The 16299-nt window shown below is 50.3% G+C and overlaps 1 protein-coding gene and 1 pseudogene across 1 annotated transcript; one reads left to right on the plus strand and one right to left on the minus strand.

Annotated features, from left to right (window-relative positions):
• Nucleotides 1-777: 777 nt before the first annotated feature.
• On the plus strand, nt 778-9358 carry LOC133885043 (receptor-like protein kinase HSL1; annotated as a pseudogene).
• Nucleotides 9359-9500: 142 nt separating this feature from the next.
• LOC133920135 (hexokinase-6-like) lies at nt 9501-14037 on the minus strand. Its single transcript, XM_062364807.1, has 8 exons — nt 13856-14037; nt 13575-13757; nt 12981-13055; nt 12603-12758; nt 12237-12335; nt 11849-11979; nt 10387-10468; nt 9501-10295 (listed from the first exon to the last, which is right to left on the minus strand). Exons 1-8 carry the CDS (start codon nt 14018-14020, stop codon nt 9948-9950), a joined length of 1239 nt encoding a protein of 412 aa, XP_062220791.1. The 5' UTR covers nt 14021-14037; the 3' UTR covers nt 9501-9947.
• Nucleotides 14038-16299: the final 2262 nt, after the last annotated feature.

The raw sequence follows: 16299 nt of genomic DNA on the forward strand, positions 1-16299 counted from the left end.
TAGCTGAACACGTAGAGGTCAAACAAAGCATGAAAGATGGATGGAGACGGCGTATTGACAATTTTCTAGGTCTATAAATAGAGGGGTAGGGCTATGAGAGAGTTTAAATCAGTCACTTGAGCCCTCTTGTACCACCTATTTGAGAGCTTAAAGCTAGGGCTTTAGAGGAGAGGAAGATGAGTGCTTAACCTATGTATTAGATGTGAGCTTTGTGAGGAAAAAAATTTGTAATCTGCTTAAAATAGGACTGACCTCTACTGTAATAAAGTTTATTTTTCTTCATGTTATTGTGCTCACATCCTTCTAGTTTCGCTCTATTGGTTTTCTTGCAAGTTTGCAAGTTTTTCGATTTTCGAATTTGATTTTCGTTTTAGTTTTTGGGCTAAAATTTCAGCACCTTGTGAGATCATTCTTGTTGCTAAAGATATAAAACTCGCATACACATACTTATATGATAGAGTCTTGAATTCTATTGCCTCTAGATAATCAACTTGGAGAGTTTTGTTGCTCGATGTTCATCTTTTCTTGTTTCTTTGGAAGTTGTGATCTTTCGAGTACTAAGACATATGATTTGATCTTAAATAGATCCTATAATTTATATACCATATGTGGAGTCATGTTATCTTATTTTTAAAAAAATTTCTCTCTATTTTACCTCCATTTGAGTTTTAAAGTACATTAGATAATCTAAATAGTAGAATATCATCGATTTTAAAAAATTATTAATCGGACCTACAAAACCCACGCCAGTACGCCCCGATCGAAACCGGCCACCACATGGCAACACCGCGCCGCGCGTGCGCGTACTCCTGCCTGCTACTGCCCTGCTACCTCGTACGCCGAGCGGCCGCGCAGTCCCTGCCGGCCCAGGAGGCGCAGCTACTGCTCCGGATCAAGCGCGCGTGGGGCGACCCGACCGTGCCGAGAACGCCTCCGCCGCGGTCGCGCACTGCGCGTGGCCCTACGTCGGGTGCGACACGGCCGGGCGAGTCATGAGCCTAACCCTCGCCAACACCAACGTCGCGGGGCCATTCCTCGACGCCGTCGACCGCCTCTCCGCTCTGACCCACCTCGACGTCTCCAATAACAACATCGCGGGCGCGTTCCCGACCTCCCTCTACCTCTGCTCATCGCTCCAGTACCTCAACCTGTCCCAGAACTACCTCGTCCTGGAGCTCCCGGCTGGCATCGGCCACGGCCTCGGGGCGAGCCTCACCACGCTGGACCTCAACGGTAACGAGTTCAACGGCACCATCCCGGAGTCGCTCTCCAGGCTCCGGAACCTGCGGTTTCTCGCGCTGAACAGCAACCGCCTCTCCAGCACCATCCCGGAAGAGCTTGGCGAGCTGACGAGCCTCGAGACGTTGTATCTGGTGAACAACCTGTTTGATGCAGGCGAGCTGCCGGCGTCGTTCAAGAACCTGACCAAGCTGACTAGCCTCTTTGCGGCGCACTGCAACCTTCTCGGTGACTTCCCCAGCTACGTGGCTGACATGCCGGAATTGGAGAACCTATACCTGTACAACAACGTGTTGACCGGAATCATACCTCCGGGGGTTTGGAGCCTCAAGAAATTGCAAGCCTTGGCTGTAGACGGGAACAACCCCACCGGTGAATTGGTGGTTGACGACCTCACTGCGATGAGCTTGACACTAATCGACGTCTCGGAGAACAAGCTTACTGGAGTCATCCCGGAAGTCTTCGGGCGCCTAGAGAAACCTCACAATCTTGAACATCTTCCACGACAACTTCTCTGGTGAGATACCGGCCAGCATCGGCCGGTTGCCGTCACTGTCAATAATGAGGCTGGACAGTAACAAGCTTACTGGTACGCTCCCACTGGAGCTTGGAAAGCACTCGACCTTGGCTTATATTGAGGCTGACGACAACGAGCTCACCGGCGCTATCCCGGAGGGGCTGTGCGAGGAGGTCAGTTCCAGTCACTCACCGCCTCACGCAACTGCTTGAACGGCTCCATTCCGGTAGGCCTTGCCAACTGCTCTACTCTCAAAGACCTGCAGCTAGACAGTAACCAGCTTTCCGGTGAGGTGCCAGAGGCTCTGTGGACGGCGACGCAGCTTCAATACGTCCTCATAAGGAATAACCGGCTCAGTGGGAGCCTGCCAGCCACGATGTACTACAACCTTTCGATGTTACACATAGAGAACAACCAGTTTAGTTGTAGCGTTCCGGCTGGCAGCTGTTGCGCTCCAGGTGTTCACCGCCGGGAACAACCGGTTTTCCGGCGAGATACCGGCGAGTCTTGGAGACGGCATGCCACTGCTGCAGACACTGAACCTGTCCGGTAACCAACTCTCCGGTGGGATCCCGAGAAGCGTTTCTAAGCTAAGGCAGCTGACGCAGATGGACATGAGAAGGAACCTGCTCACCGGTGAGATACCGGCAGAGTTGGGCGCCATGCCAGTGCTCAACGTCCTTGACCTGTCGTCGAACAAGCTCTCCGGCGACATACCATCGGCGCTTGTCAATCCAAACCTCAACTCCCTCAACCTGTCCTCCAACCAGCTCAGTGGCCAAGTCCCGGCCGGGCTCACCACCCCGGTCTACGACCTCAGCTTCCTTCACAACCCCGGCCTCTGCACCACCGCTCGGGGAACCGGCTACCTCGCTGGCGTACGCTCCTGCGCCGCTGGATCACAAGCCGACGCCTCTTCCGGAGGTGTCTCGCATGCGCTCCGCACGGGGTTCACTGCCGTGGGCTCCGCGCTCCTCATCGCCACGGCCTTCGCCTTCTTCGTCGTCCGCGACATGAAGAAACGACGACACCTCGCGAAGCAGGACGACTGGAAGACCACGCCTTTCCAAGCTCTGGACTTTGGGGAGGCGGCCATGCTCCGGGGACTGACGGAGGAGAACATCATCGGCTGCGGCGGTTCGGGGCGCGTGTACCGCGTCACCTACACCAACCGGTGCAATGGCAGCGCAGGCGCGGTGGCCGTGAAGCAGATACGGTGCGCCGGGACGCTAGACGAGAAGCTAGAGCGCGAGTTCGAGTCGGAGGCGAGCATCCTCGGCAACATCCGGCACAACAACATCGTCAGACTGCTGTGCTGCATCTCTGGCTTCGAGTCCAAGCTCCTCGCGTATGACTACATGGACAACGGCAGCTTGGACAAGTGGCTCCATGGCGACGCCCTCGGCGCCGGCGGGCATCCCATGGCTAGGGCCCAGTCCTCGCGGCGCACGCAGCTGGACTGGCCGACGAGGCTCGGAGTGGCCGTCGGGGCCGCCCAGGGGCTGTGCTACATGCACCATGAGTGCTCGCCGCCCATCGTTCACCGCGACGTCAAGACGAGCAACATCTTGCTGGACTCAAGGTTCCGGGCCAATGTCACCGACTTCGGGTTGGCCAGGATGCTGGTGCAGATCGGGGTGCCCAAAACGATGTCCACCGTCGTCGGATCGTCCGGCTACATGGCTCCCAGTAAGGATCTCTGCTTTGTACTCCGGTGGGTTCCACCCTCATTTTGCCGGATCTGCACAGCAACCGGTGTAGTAGTTACTGTGTTGAAATAAACCTTGCGTGCTCAAGTTAGCTTTTAGTTTTTCTTGTAATTAGCTTAATTTGCTTATTGCTAAGTAGGCGCATGGCCGTTCATTGCGGGTGTGCGCGAGTGGAGCTCTGACGTGCACGTCGTCCGCACGGGAGCGCGTTGTGCGGCATGCAGGCAGTTCGCTGCATGTCACGCATATCGGGCCCAAACGAGGCCACGATCCTAGATTAGTTGTTGTCTATTTAAGCAAGTAAAGGGAGTCAGAAAACGCTGCCAGTTGCAGCACAAATTTTCGCATGTGTTCTTCGTGTTCTTCTCTCGCGCTCTGCCTCTCTCTCTGTTCGTTCCGAGCTTGATCAAATTGCCAGTTCTAACAAGTGGTATCAGAACTTGTGTGTTTGATCCAGGGCGGCAATGTCAGCTTCTGGGCGCTTGCAGCACGGCGGCTCTCCAGTGCGTACCCCGCGTCGTGCCTCACCGTCTCCTCCGCCTCGTCGACCCCGGCGCCGCAATGGCGCCCGCGAGATTGTCGTCGAGCGCGTTGTCGAGAGGAGTTCTTCCGCCGTCGTGTACCCCACTCTCACACGTACCAACTACGCTGAGTGGTCCATGGTGATGATGGTGAACCTGCAGGCGCAGGGCCTGTGGGAGGTGATGAGCACGGGCGTCGGCGACTACCGCGACGACAGGCATGCCCTGGCCGCGCTCCTCCGTTCGGTGCCCCCCGAGATGCAGGCCGGGTTCGCGCAGAAGGACTCGGCCTACGAGGCGTGGGAGTCGATCAAGGAGATCCGCGTCGGCGTCGAACGGGTCAAGGAGGCGAATGCGGAGAAGCTTCGGCAGGACTTCGCCGGGATCACGTTCAAGCCCGGCGAGACGGTGGAGGATTTCTCCATGTGGATCACGACGCTCGCGAACCAGCTGCGCGTCCTCGGTGACAACGTCACCGACAAGGAGGTGGTCAAGAAGATGCTGCACTCGGTGCCTGATCATCTTGAGCAGGTCGCAATCTCCATCGAAACCCTCCTCGATCTGAGCTCGATCTCGATTGAGGAGGCCACCGGGCGGCTGCGCGCGATGGAACAGAGGAAGAAGCCAGCGTCCAACTCCCCCAAGGACTCCGGCGGGCGCTTGCTCCTCACTGAGGAGGAGTGGATGGCGCGCCTCAAACTGAAGGACGGATCCAGTGGGTCGTTCGGCGGCGGTGGCCGCAGCAAGAAGCGCGGCAAAGGAAAGGGGCGCGGCGGCGGCTGGAACCCGAGTCCGGGCGCGCGCGAAGGGCGGGATGAATCCGCGGGCCGTGATGGGCCCGGAAATGTCTGCCACAACTGCGGTAAGGTGGGCCATTGGGCCAAGGATTGCAGGTCCAAGTCCAAGAAGGGAGGCCAGGCCCACGTGGCCCAGGATGATGAGCCGCCCCTGATGTTGGCGGAGGCTGACTCAATCCAGATCGTAACGCCGCTGCCACCACCGCTCGTCGCCGCTCCACCGCCACCGCCAGCGCCAGCACGCACCACGCCGCCGGCGCTGGAATCGACACCGGCTCCGGTGCGCAGTCCCTCTACTCCAACAGTTGGGGCCGTGCACCTAGTCGAGGAGGTCTTCGCGCAGATCGGCGAGGAAGGGGACAAGGACCATCGACGATGGGTCGTCGACACGGGCGCTACCAACCACATGACGGGGGCCCAGTCCGCCTTCTCTGACCTCGACACCAACATCCAAGGCACCGTCAGGTTCGGAGATGGCTCGGTGGTGCAGATCAAGGGCATCAGGACGGTGCTGTTCAGCTGCAAGAATGGTGAGCATCGGGCGTTCGCCGGCGTCTACTTCATCCCGAGGTTGACGTCGAACATCATCAGCCTGGGGCAGCTGGACGAAATCGGGTTCCAGGTCATCATCGACGGCGGCGTCCTCAAGATCCGCGACATCGACCGCTGTCTCCTCTGCAAGGTGATCCGCTCCCCCAATCGGCTGTATGTGCTCGACATCAACATTGCACAGCCGGTGAGCCTCGCGGCACGAGGGGCAGAGAGCGCATGGCTCTGGCACGCGCGCTTCGGGCACCTGAACTTCCCGGTGCTGCGCAAGCTGGCGCGTGAAGGATTGGTGCGCGGCATGCCGGAGATCGAGCACGTCGACCAGCTGTGCGACGGGTGTTTAGCTGGCAAGCACCGCCGCACACCGTTCCCGTAGTGCGCCGAGTACCGCACGGAACAGGCCCTGGAGTTGGTGCATGGCGACCTGTGCGGGCCGATTTCGCCGACGACCCCGAGCGGCAATCGGTACTTCATCCTCCTCGTCGACGACTGTAGCAAGTTCATGTGGCTGCAGCTGTTGCCTACCAAGGATCGAGCGGCGGACGCCATCAAGCAGTACCAGCTGGCGGCCGAGGCGAAGACTGGGCGCAAACTCCGGGCGTTCCGCTCGGATCGCGGCGGCGAGTTCACGTCTGCCGACTTCGCCGAGCATTGTGCGGAGCAAGGAGTACGTCGATAGCTCACCGCGCCGTACACGCCACAACAGAACGGCGTGGTGGAGCGCTGCAACCAGACCGTCGTGGGGACGGCGAGGAGCATGCTCAAGGCGAAGGGCTTGCCCGACTGGTTCTGGGGAGAAGCAGTGGCGACGGCCGTGTACGTGCTGAACCGCTCGTCGACGAAGAGCATCGAGGGCAACACGCCGTTTGAGGTGTGGTACGGGAAGAAGCCGGCGGTGCATCATCTCTGCACGTTCGGGTGCGTGGTCCACGTCAAGCTCACCACCCCGAACATGAAGAAGCTCGACGACAGGAGCAAGCCCATGATCTTCGTCGGCTACGAGCGCGGATCAAAGGCATACCGCGCCTACGATCCCACCACGAGGTGCGTCCACGTGGCGCGGGACGTGGTGTTCGACGAGCAAGCCTAGTGGGACTGGGGCGCCAGCGCCGAGCACAGCGAGCAGAGTGACGACGTCGACACGTTCACGGTGGAGGAGTACATCACCGTGACCCAGGGAACTCCGGCGAGGGCACCGTCGAGGAACCTGGGGACGCTGCACCAGAAGGATCACCACCGCCTCCTCTGTCCCCGCACTCTGCGCCGGTGGCGAGTGATGGTGGCGCGTAGGCAGTGGAGTTTGCCACGCCACCAAGCGTGCTCGAGGAGGACTTGGATGCCGACCACGAAGACGACGCACCTCTTCGCTTCTGCAAGGTGGACAACATCATCGGCGCGGCGTCGCCACGCGGGCTCGCGCCGCGGGTGTTGGCCGAGGAATTGCACGCGGTGAGTTCTGATGAACCTGTCTCGTTTGCTGATGCTGAGCGTGATCCAAGCTGGAGGAAGGCAATGCTGGAGGAAATGAAGTCCATCGAGGACAACCACACTTGGTCCCTCGCTGACTTGCCACATGGGCGCCGTGCGATCGGCCTCAAGTGGGTGTTCAAGGTCAAGCGGGACGAGCATGGAGCCGTGGCGAAGCACAAAGCCAGGCTAGTGGTGAAGGGCTACGCGCAGTGCCAAGGGATCGACTACGACGAGGTGTTCGCACCCGTGGCGCGGTTGGACTCAGTGCGCCTCCTCTTCGCGCTCGCGGCGCACGAGGGATGGCAGGTGCACCACATGGACGTGAAATCCACGTTCCTCAATGGTGACCTCCAGGAGGAGGTGTACGTGGAGCAGCCGGCCGGCTTCATCAGTGCCGGCAACGAGCACAAGGTGCTGAAGCTGCGGAAGGCCCTCTACGGTCTGCATCAGGCGCCAAGGGCCTGGTACGCGAAGCTGGACGACACGCTAGTGTCGCTCGGGTTCAGGAGGAGTCCATCGGAGCCGGCCATCTACACCAGGCGGAATGACGGCGAGCAGCTGGTTGTTGGCGTGTACGTCGACGATCTTGTGATCACCGGCACCAGCTGCGGCGACATCGAGCAGTTCAAGTCCGAGATGGCGCGCGCGTTCAAGATGAGTGACCTCGGCCTGCTTCACTACTACCTCGACGTTGAGGTGAAGCAGAGCCCGAGGGTGATCTCGCTCAGCCAAGGAGCCTACGCCATCAAGATCCTGGAGCGGAGCAGCATGGCGGGATGCAATCCCTGTTACGCGCCCATGGAGCCGCGGCTGAAGCTGAGCAAGGCAAGCACCGAGCCGCTGGTGGACGCGACCTCGTACAGAAGCATCGTCGGTAGTCTCAGGTACTTGGTCAATACCCGCCCAGATCTTGCATTTGTTGTTGGATATGTGAGTCGATTTCTGGCGGAGCCACATGAGGATCACTTGGCGGCGGTGAAGCACATCCTCCGCTATGTGGCGGGGACAAGCAATTGGGGGCTGTGGTATGGAAGAGAGGAGAAGAAGCAGGTCTGCCTGACGGGGTTCAGTGACAGTGATTATGCTGGGGACGTGGATGCTCGCAAGAGCACGACCGGAGTGGTCTTCTTCCTCGCCGGCAGCCCGATCACCTGGCAGTCCATGAAGTAGAAAGTGGTGGCGCAGTCGAGTTGTGAAGCAGAGTACATTGCCGCCACGAATGCTACCTGTCAGGGGTTGTGGCTCACTCGGGTGCTAGCTGAAGTGTAGGGTGCAGCACAGAGTGTGCCCATTTTGAGAGTTGACAACAAGTCAGCCATAGCGCTGACAAAGAATCCAGTACTCAGCGGGCAGAGCAAGCACATTGAAGTTAAATATCATCTTGTCCGAGAGAGTGTTGAGCAGGGGCTGATTGAAGTGGAGTTCATCAAGACTGAAGATCAGTTGGGCGACATTCTGACGAAGCCGCTCGGCAGGGTCAGGTTTCAAGAGCTTCGCGCCAAGATTGGCCTGATCAATGTTGATAGTCCGCACGGCAAGGCTTAGGAGGAGAAATGTTGGAATAAATCTTGCGTGCTCAAGTTAGCTTTTAGTTTTTCTTGTAATTAGCTTAATTTGCTTATTGCTAAGTAGGCGCATGGCCGTTCATTGCGGGTGTGCGCGAGTGGAGCTCTGACGTGCGCGTCGTCCGCACGGGAGCGCGTCGCGCGGCATGCAGGCCGTTCGCTGCATGTCGCGCATATCGGGCCCAAACGAGGCCAGGATCCTAAATTAGTTATTGTCTATTTAAGCAAGTAGAGGGAGTCAAAAAACGCTGCCAGTTGCAGCACAAATTTTCGCGTGTGTTCTTCGTGTTCTTCTCTCACGCTCTGCCTCTCTCTCTGTTCGTTCCGAGCTCGATCAAATTGCCGGTTCTAACATACTGTAGCAAATGTCACATGTTCTCGTATTGCCGCACTTTAGATTGGATCTTTCGTGCTTCTTCTGCAGAGTGTGCTTACTCGACGAAGGTGAACGAGAAGTAGATGTCTACAGCTTCGGCGTTGTGCTCTGGAGCTCACCACCGGCAAGGAGCCCAACGACGGTGGCGAGCACGGCTGCCTGGCGGAATGGGCACGGCACCACTACCGATTAGGGGGGGAGCATCCCCGATGCCACAGACAAGTGCATCAGGTATACAGGGTACTCCGACGAGATCGAGGCCGTGTTCAAGCTAGGCGTGATGTGCTGATGTGCACCAGCAGTTCGGCATCGTCACGGCCAACCATGAAGGACGTGCAGCAGATTTTGCTCAAGTGCAGCGAGCAGACGCACCAGAAGAGCAAAACCGAGCGCGGTCTGGAGTACGAAACCGCTCCGCTCCTGATCCCGCAGAAAGGCAGTCGCCGGAGACAGCTTTCGAACGGCACAGGGATTGACATGGAACACAAGAGCGACTTCGACAGCACTGTCTGAAGAAAGGAACTGGCCATTGCACATGCAAGTAAGCAAGTTAGGACAGCATCAGTCAACAGCTATAGTGACACTGTAGTTAGTACATTTTAGCAGAGTCCCAACTTGTCAGTTGTCACCATGACCTTGACTCTACACTAGGTACAGGCACACAGCAGGGCTTGTGGCCAACCAAACCATTCTGGGTTTTGACAATGTAAACTTGTATTAAATCACACACACATTAGACCAATCAAACAGAAGAAAATAGCAAATATCACGATTTTATTTTCTCTTTGAAACAAAGGCAGGAGCTCTGCACATTCATTCAAAAATTGTACGATTGTATGATTCTGTCCCCCTCTTTATTCTGAATGACAGAAGATTACACAGATAAGCACTGGTTGGTTTGCCATATCGCATCATGATACAAACTTTAAAGGGAAAGGGAAAAAGAATTGGCAGGAAAGGAACGGCTTCATTCTACCCTCCGCTTCCACTTCCCTGAAGTTGCTAATGCTTTGCTCCATATGATATACTCCAAATTCACTGGCACCATACTAGCTATGTCCCGCTGCATAGGCACTCATTTATGCGTTTGCAGAATAACAAAAAAGAGATGTGGATCGCACGAGGGGAACTCTCGATCGAAGGAAGAAGGAAAACAAAAGGTTATACTCGGAGGTCAGTCCCTCGAGATCATAAGAGTCTAGGACTATTCAGCTTCAGCATACTGGGAGTGTGAGGCTGCAAGAAGTGCAGCTCCGATTCCTGAGCCATCGTTGGCCAATTTGACGACAACTGATGAGGCAGCCTTCTCACCAAGCAGGTCTGCGAGCGTTGATTCTACACAGGCACTGAACTTCTTGTAATGCTCGTATAAGCCACCATCCATAGCAACGACAGTCCTTTGCTTTTGACTACCGTCACTTGAAACTTTGTCCTTGCCCAGCTTCTTTAGAATGCCATATATACCAGCAGCAGCCAAGCGTGCACCTCTCTCTGCGACAAGGTCGCAGACATGAAGAGTAATGTATCTTGCTTCGAGGGAAGTATCAGGAACCTAAAATAAGTTGAACATAACACAAGGAATCAATTGTTCTTGAAGATTATATCTAACAGTACACACTTTTCAAACATTTGTATAATCATACCCCGAGAATATCCTTCAGCTTAGCTCCCAGGTGTTTGAGATCATGTGAGGTGTCATGATGCATGGCTGACATATCCGGCGTCCTGCAATATCACAATTGCAATTTCATTGAAAAAAAGATTTTTTTTTTGTTTACAGAAGACTTACTGACTAATTCTGTTAGACTCCAGAACGTGAAAGTTATGATCATAGAATAAAGGTTACAATGTACTGACCCCTTTTTTTTTGCCTATTGTTGACATTGTGATCTTTTTTTCTCGAACACGCATGAGAGTTGTGTGTCATTGCATTAAGATAGAAGAAAAAGTTCAAACAAACAACAACAAAACCCACACATACTAAACTTAACTCGCACCCACCCACGCGAACAAATTTCTGAACTGATTACATGGCTCGCCACTGAACTAAGAAGAAGACCAGCTACCAGGACCCAGAGGCATTACAATCCTCCTCCGACCAGCTGCACCATCATACATAACCGAGGGTTCTCTGCAGTTAGATACTTTCCAACTAACAAAAACACAATTACAATTGTTACTTCTTCAATTCTTCCTTAGATTAGCCTATGGGTAGTGTTTTAAGGCTGCAAGATGGGTATCGATAGGAGATTTTGGATTTCTTTTTTCATTACTGGGAGAGGTCGGTCGAGAATCGTATTGGTACGGGACTACAAGGTTCAATAATCCCAAATGTACCTTAGTTGTCTTGACATCCTCCCGTGATTTGCTCAATAATCCCAAATATACCTTAGTTGTCTTCACATCCTCCCGTGATTTGCTCAATAATCCCAAATATATCTTAGTTGTCTTGACAGCCTCCCATGATTTGCTCAATTGCTTATTAGATTCTGGGGTGGAGTAAGAGCAGTATCTTCAAATAGGGTGGCTTTGTTCTATGACTTATCTGGAGTTGGAAAGGGCTAATTCCAAGATATACAAGAAAGTCGGGGAATTATCTTGTGCTTCACATGAAAAAAAAGGGCCCAAAAGGTGGGGGAAATTACACCAAAAATGCTTCTCAATTCTAACTTCATGATTGACTGTGTAAATAAATATTTAAAACAAATGAGAGACTGATAGCTTTCATCATAACACTATCAAAGCCTTAATTCTTAACACTTAGGGCCTATTTGGTAGAGCTCTAGCTCCAAGAATTCTTGGAGCTAAGAATGCGTGGAGCTAGATCTCCAAGAATGCGTGGAGCTAGGGCTTCATTTTGGACCAAAGTAGAGGCTTAAACCACTTTATTTTAACCTACAAAGTCCAAATCTGTTTTCTAATTTGGAGCTTCAAAATGTACAGTAGAAGTTACCCAAACAGATCTATAATCAATAAAAATATTTGTGCTTTGGAGTGTGCAACTAACCATGCAACATAATCTAAGTTATTTGGATCTTGTTTTTGCATGTATCCTACTAATGTAAGAAAATATAGATGATCAATGGATGGAACATGAAAATGCACCTCAGTATAAATAGTTGTTCCAATTTTGGAGGAACAACATCACCAAACAACGAAGTGTCATGGGCCAGTTTCAGCAGGATCCTTCGCACAATTTCTCCAAGATACATTCCAGAAATCATCTTTTCATATATCTGAGGAAAAGAAGACAAAAATTCTGTTCAACACCCAAATACAGTTAGAACAAATAGTTTATACGGTTTCACTATTTGTAAGTCACCCTTTTTCCCCCTTTAGTCTGAGTGCACTTTTGTGACTGGATCAGTGTATCAGTGTATAGATAGGTCTGCAATCTGATTGAATGTTAATCTAGTGGATAACAGATGTGACTTACGCTCAAGGAAAAAATTAAACACCTTAAAACACAGCCCCATTGATTAACTAGGCATACCTGCTCGCCAGGGTTCAAACTTTCAAAATCCAAGGCACTATCATACTCTGAACGAGGAAGCTTATCTGACCTGAAGTTTCCCCATTCCATGTTGATTACCTGCAGCGCACCAAAACAACCAAATGTTATATTATTAACTTGCGTGAATATCATACAGTAATACAGCACAAAAGTTACAAACTTAAATTGGATGTAACGTCACGGTGACGTGGTCGCTGACATGTGGGCCAGCTCTCAGTGGGCCTCACATGTCAACGACGACATCACGGGTTGATGTTACGTCAGACGAACTGCTTCCGTACAATTTAACAAGATCCAAAGACCCTTAATAATACCCCAAGCATGCAAAGGAAGTCAGGCACTAACCATATTCCCAGATCTAGGTAGTAGCCCATTCCATTTTGGAATTACATTTGCATGCTCCACATAAGCTGCATTAGTGCCAGTTCCCAATATTACAGCTGCAACAACATCATTATCGACATATCTCCCGCCAGCCAAAGTGCCTACAGTATCATTAACCTGTGCAAAAATGTCAGTGGTCACTTTACATGATGTTGAAAGTATTTGCCAGTAATTTGTGTCCAACCTTAGCTTTCCATCAACATAAAACATCTAAAAAAAGCAAAATCAGCATCAAAATGCATAAGGAAATGGCAATGTCTATGGTATATGTGCAAAAAGCTGGCCATGGGAATACTTGTGATGCTAAAATATTTTAAATGAACAAATGAACTTACTTACCAGAGCTGTAACTTTCATATCAAGACCCTGCCTCTCCATAGCCCTGCTCAATTCAGCCACAACATCTTCCCCAACCTGAGCTCATAGGAATTAATAAAATCAATATATTGTTCAATATAGGATAGTTGACAGTTGACACAAACATCACGAATCCTGAGAAACACAGATCTTTTTTTGTCACTTAAAACCTAAAGGGTAACTTTTCTAAACATGCTCATAACTAGGTCAAACAAAAAAAAAACATATATAAAGCACTGAAACAATTCATAGCGATATTCTATTTTCATTAAAAAATAACATTTACAATATTCTGAAAGAACAATGCAAAAGCGCAGATGGCCAGTTGTTACTGCAGGGAATTCCAAACAAAGCAGCATGAATCACTGAAAGCTACTCGTTTGTCCATTTAATAACATGTTTTTGAGAAAATAAAATGCACAAAGCTAAAGTGCCACATAGGATGATCAGGAAAAACACATAGTGATTAGATAGAAATCCTATCTTGGTAAGAAACTCGGATTCTGATCAAGGCAACAGAAGTATAAATATGTAATGCAGTCAATAAAGTGTGAGCTATGGTCATATTGGTTTTACCGTGCCATTGATGCAAAATCCCTTGGTCCACTTAATTAGAGTGCCCGATGCTATTGATGTTTGGTGCACTGGGAAAGAAAAGGTGAAACCCAGTTCTCTCTGCCTGCCCTCTGGTAGGTGGAAATCTTCTCCTTCAGTCCGGACAAAATTTTGCAACTCAGCAGCAATGAAATCAAACAGTTCCTGTACTCATGCTTTGATAAATGTTAGTTAAACATGCAACAAAATTGTGCTGATGCAGTGGACTTGAAAAGAACCATTGGAAGCACTCGGTTACTCACCGTGGAAGTCCCAACCATTAGATGAGGCGGAATGGAGACCTCTTGGTATTGTTGTTTCACAACACGCTTCTGTCTTCCTCCAAGTTGCACCCGTATGACACGAAAGTTGGTCCCGCCAAGATCCAGTGCATAGAACAGTCCATGTTCATCCCTGCAGAATGACATACATCATTAAACAAGAAACTAATAGCAATGGAAACACTAAAAGAAGATTTCATGAAGCGGGAGACACATGTTTCATTTTAAGACGTGCGTGGCTACACTAAAGAAACACGGAAGGGGAAGCTGACGTAACGACGAGCGCTGACGCCCGCGTGTCGACACATTAGCGGCTGGAGTGCTGGACCGGTGGCCAGGACAAAGCTGCCCGGAGTCCGGAGATACGTGCTTCGCGCGCGGTGGCGGCGGCGGCGGCGGCGAGCCCATCTCGCGCGCCGCGCGGCGTGGGGTCAACGGCGTGTACCAACCGCGGGCTGTGGCCGTGTGCGCCAGAGGACAGAATAGCACCTCGGCAGTCGCCCCTTACGCCACTGACAGGTGGGCCCCTGTCGAAACCGTCCGCACCAATGACGGACGGACACGGGCGCAAGGTTCGAAAATCTTTTGAAACCCAGTCTATATTTGCAAAAACGGTTAATTCAGTCAGCAGCACATTCTGAATTCGATCGGTTCCGAATTTAAATTTAAAAATAAAAATAAATAAATAAATTATAAAAATACTCGAGACAATTTGAAGACTTTCTGTGACTATTTTTTAAAAATAATATCCTTTATATCATATTTTATGGAGAGAAAGTTTAAAAAAAGAAAAAATATGCTTCAAAAACGTCCAGCGCATTTAGTAGGATTAGAAAAATATTAATATGAACATATATTTTTTATGTGTAGGGTGTACCTTAAGAGAATCTATAAAATTAGTTTCACTTCATATAGAGTTTTATTAATTTCTCTATTATTTTTATAAGTCACAAGCATAAAATGAACATGTTAAGAAACAATACTGTAATTAATATTTTCATGTCTACCATTATTTTTCCCACATAAAGCATAGTATAAGTAAACTAATAAACACAGTTTCACTAATTTTGGAGGTGTGATGGGTTAGTTATGAATTAATCTATTTGTAGCATATTTATACAATTCTGCATGTTACAATAACTATTTCATGAGTTTATGTATTTTTAAAAGACATAGATCATGTAAGAAGACTAGCAAATTTGGTTTCATGATTTTTGGATTAGCAAAGAATTAAGTATGCATTTAACTAGGATTAGCAAATATATTTTCTTATATAAAATATTCAACTTTATGATTATAAATATTTTTATCATATAGATAATGTTACAAGGAAAAAAACTTGTTTTATTTGTGAAAGGATAATAATGTCGCTTAGAGGAAGTGAATAGGTGTTTTTACAAAAATTCGTCCCCTTTTACTATTGACCTAAACTTGCAACGGAATATAAATTAACAAATTTTTCACAAGTAAAAAACCTAAATATGCTAGGCTCAACTAGTGCACAATTACTCTAAATAAGTGTGAAAAAATACAATCCTAAGGTGACTAAAATTATTCAATTCTAATCAGAGATATGCAATAAAACTTAAATTAAAAAAGGCTGAAAACACTATTTAGATGCCTGAAAACACTGTTCATCCAGAGTATCCGGTGTAGTCCGGATACTCCGGTGGTACAGGTCCGGAAACTCCGATAAAGTCTGGATTCTGTACAGAACTGAGCCCGAAACTGAATATAAAAGATGCGTAGAGAGTTCTAGCTCAAATCAAGTGATGTCGTGTGTTCCCGGAGATGATTCCAGGTAGATCCATGGAGAACCTACAAACAAATAGATTGAGCAATATGCACAAAGATTGAGCAAGAACTCAAAATTAGAGAAATAAAAGAGGAGACACAAAATTTATTTCCCGAAGTTCGGATTCACCACCGTGAATCCTACGTCTCCGTTGAGGAAGCTCCAACAAGCCGGGTCTCTTTCAACCGCTTTCCTCGATCTACTAGCTTTATCTCTTCCCTTTCGGAGGCGAGATCGACCTTCACAAACTTTCCCGCGGCTCACCACACGTGCGGGAGCTCGTCGGGCAACACCTAGCCGGCTAGGAGGCTTCACCTCCAAGAGTAACAAACGCAATCGAACTTCTTGCCGATGAACTCGAGTGCTCAAGATTGGATTTGGCTCACTTGCACTCAATCTTCCGATCTCTCAACCCAACTTATTTTTCTTCTCAAATCACACACTAGAATGGAGTGGAGAGGAGTTATTTTGGCTCTAAAAAATGTTTCTTTCGTGCCCTTGCAGCTGCCCCAAAGGATGGGGGTGAGGGGCTATAAATAGCCCACTTCAAAAAACTAGCCGTTACTCAACTTTTCTGGTCTTACCTGGAGTCTGCGGAGTACACCGGAGTATCCGGGTCAACTGGAACAGT

The sequence above is a fragment of the Phragmites australis genome, chromosome 1 (assembly GCF_958298935.1).
Source record: "Phragmites australis chromosome 1, lpPhrAust1.1, whole genome shotgun sequence".
NCBI lineage: Eukaryota > Viridiplantae > Streptophyta > Magnoliopsida > Poales > Poaceae > Phragmites > Phragmites australis.

Coding starts and splice junctions, on each gene's coding strand:
- LOC133920135 (XM_062364807.1), bottom strand. CDS start 14,020: ATGTCATTCTGCAGGGATGAACATGGACTGTTCTATGCACTGGATCTT. Junction 13,056..13,574: donor GATTTTGCATCAATGGCACG/GTAAAACCAATA, acceptor CTATGAGCTCAG/GTTGGGGAAGATGTTGTGGC. Junction 10,296..10,386: donor AGCTGAAGGATATTCTCGGG/GTATGATTATAC, acceptor AACTTATTTTAG/GTTCCTGATACTTCCCTCGA.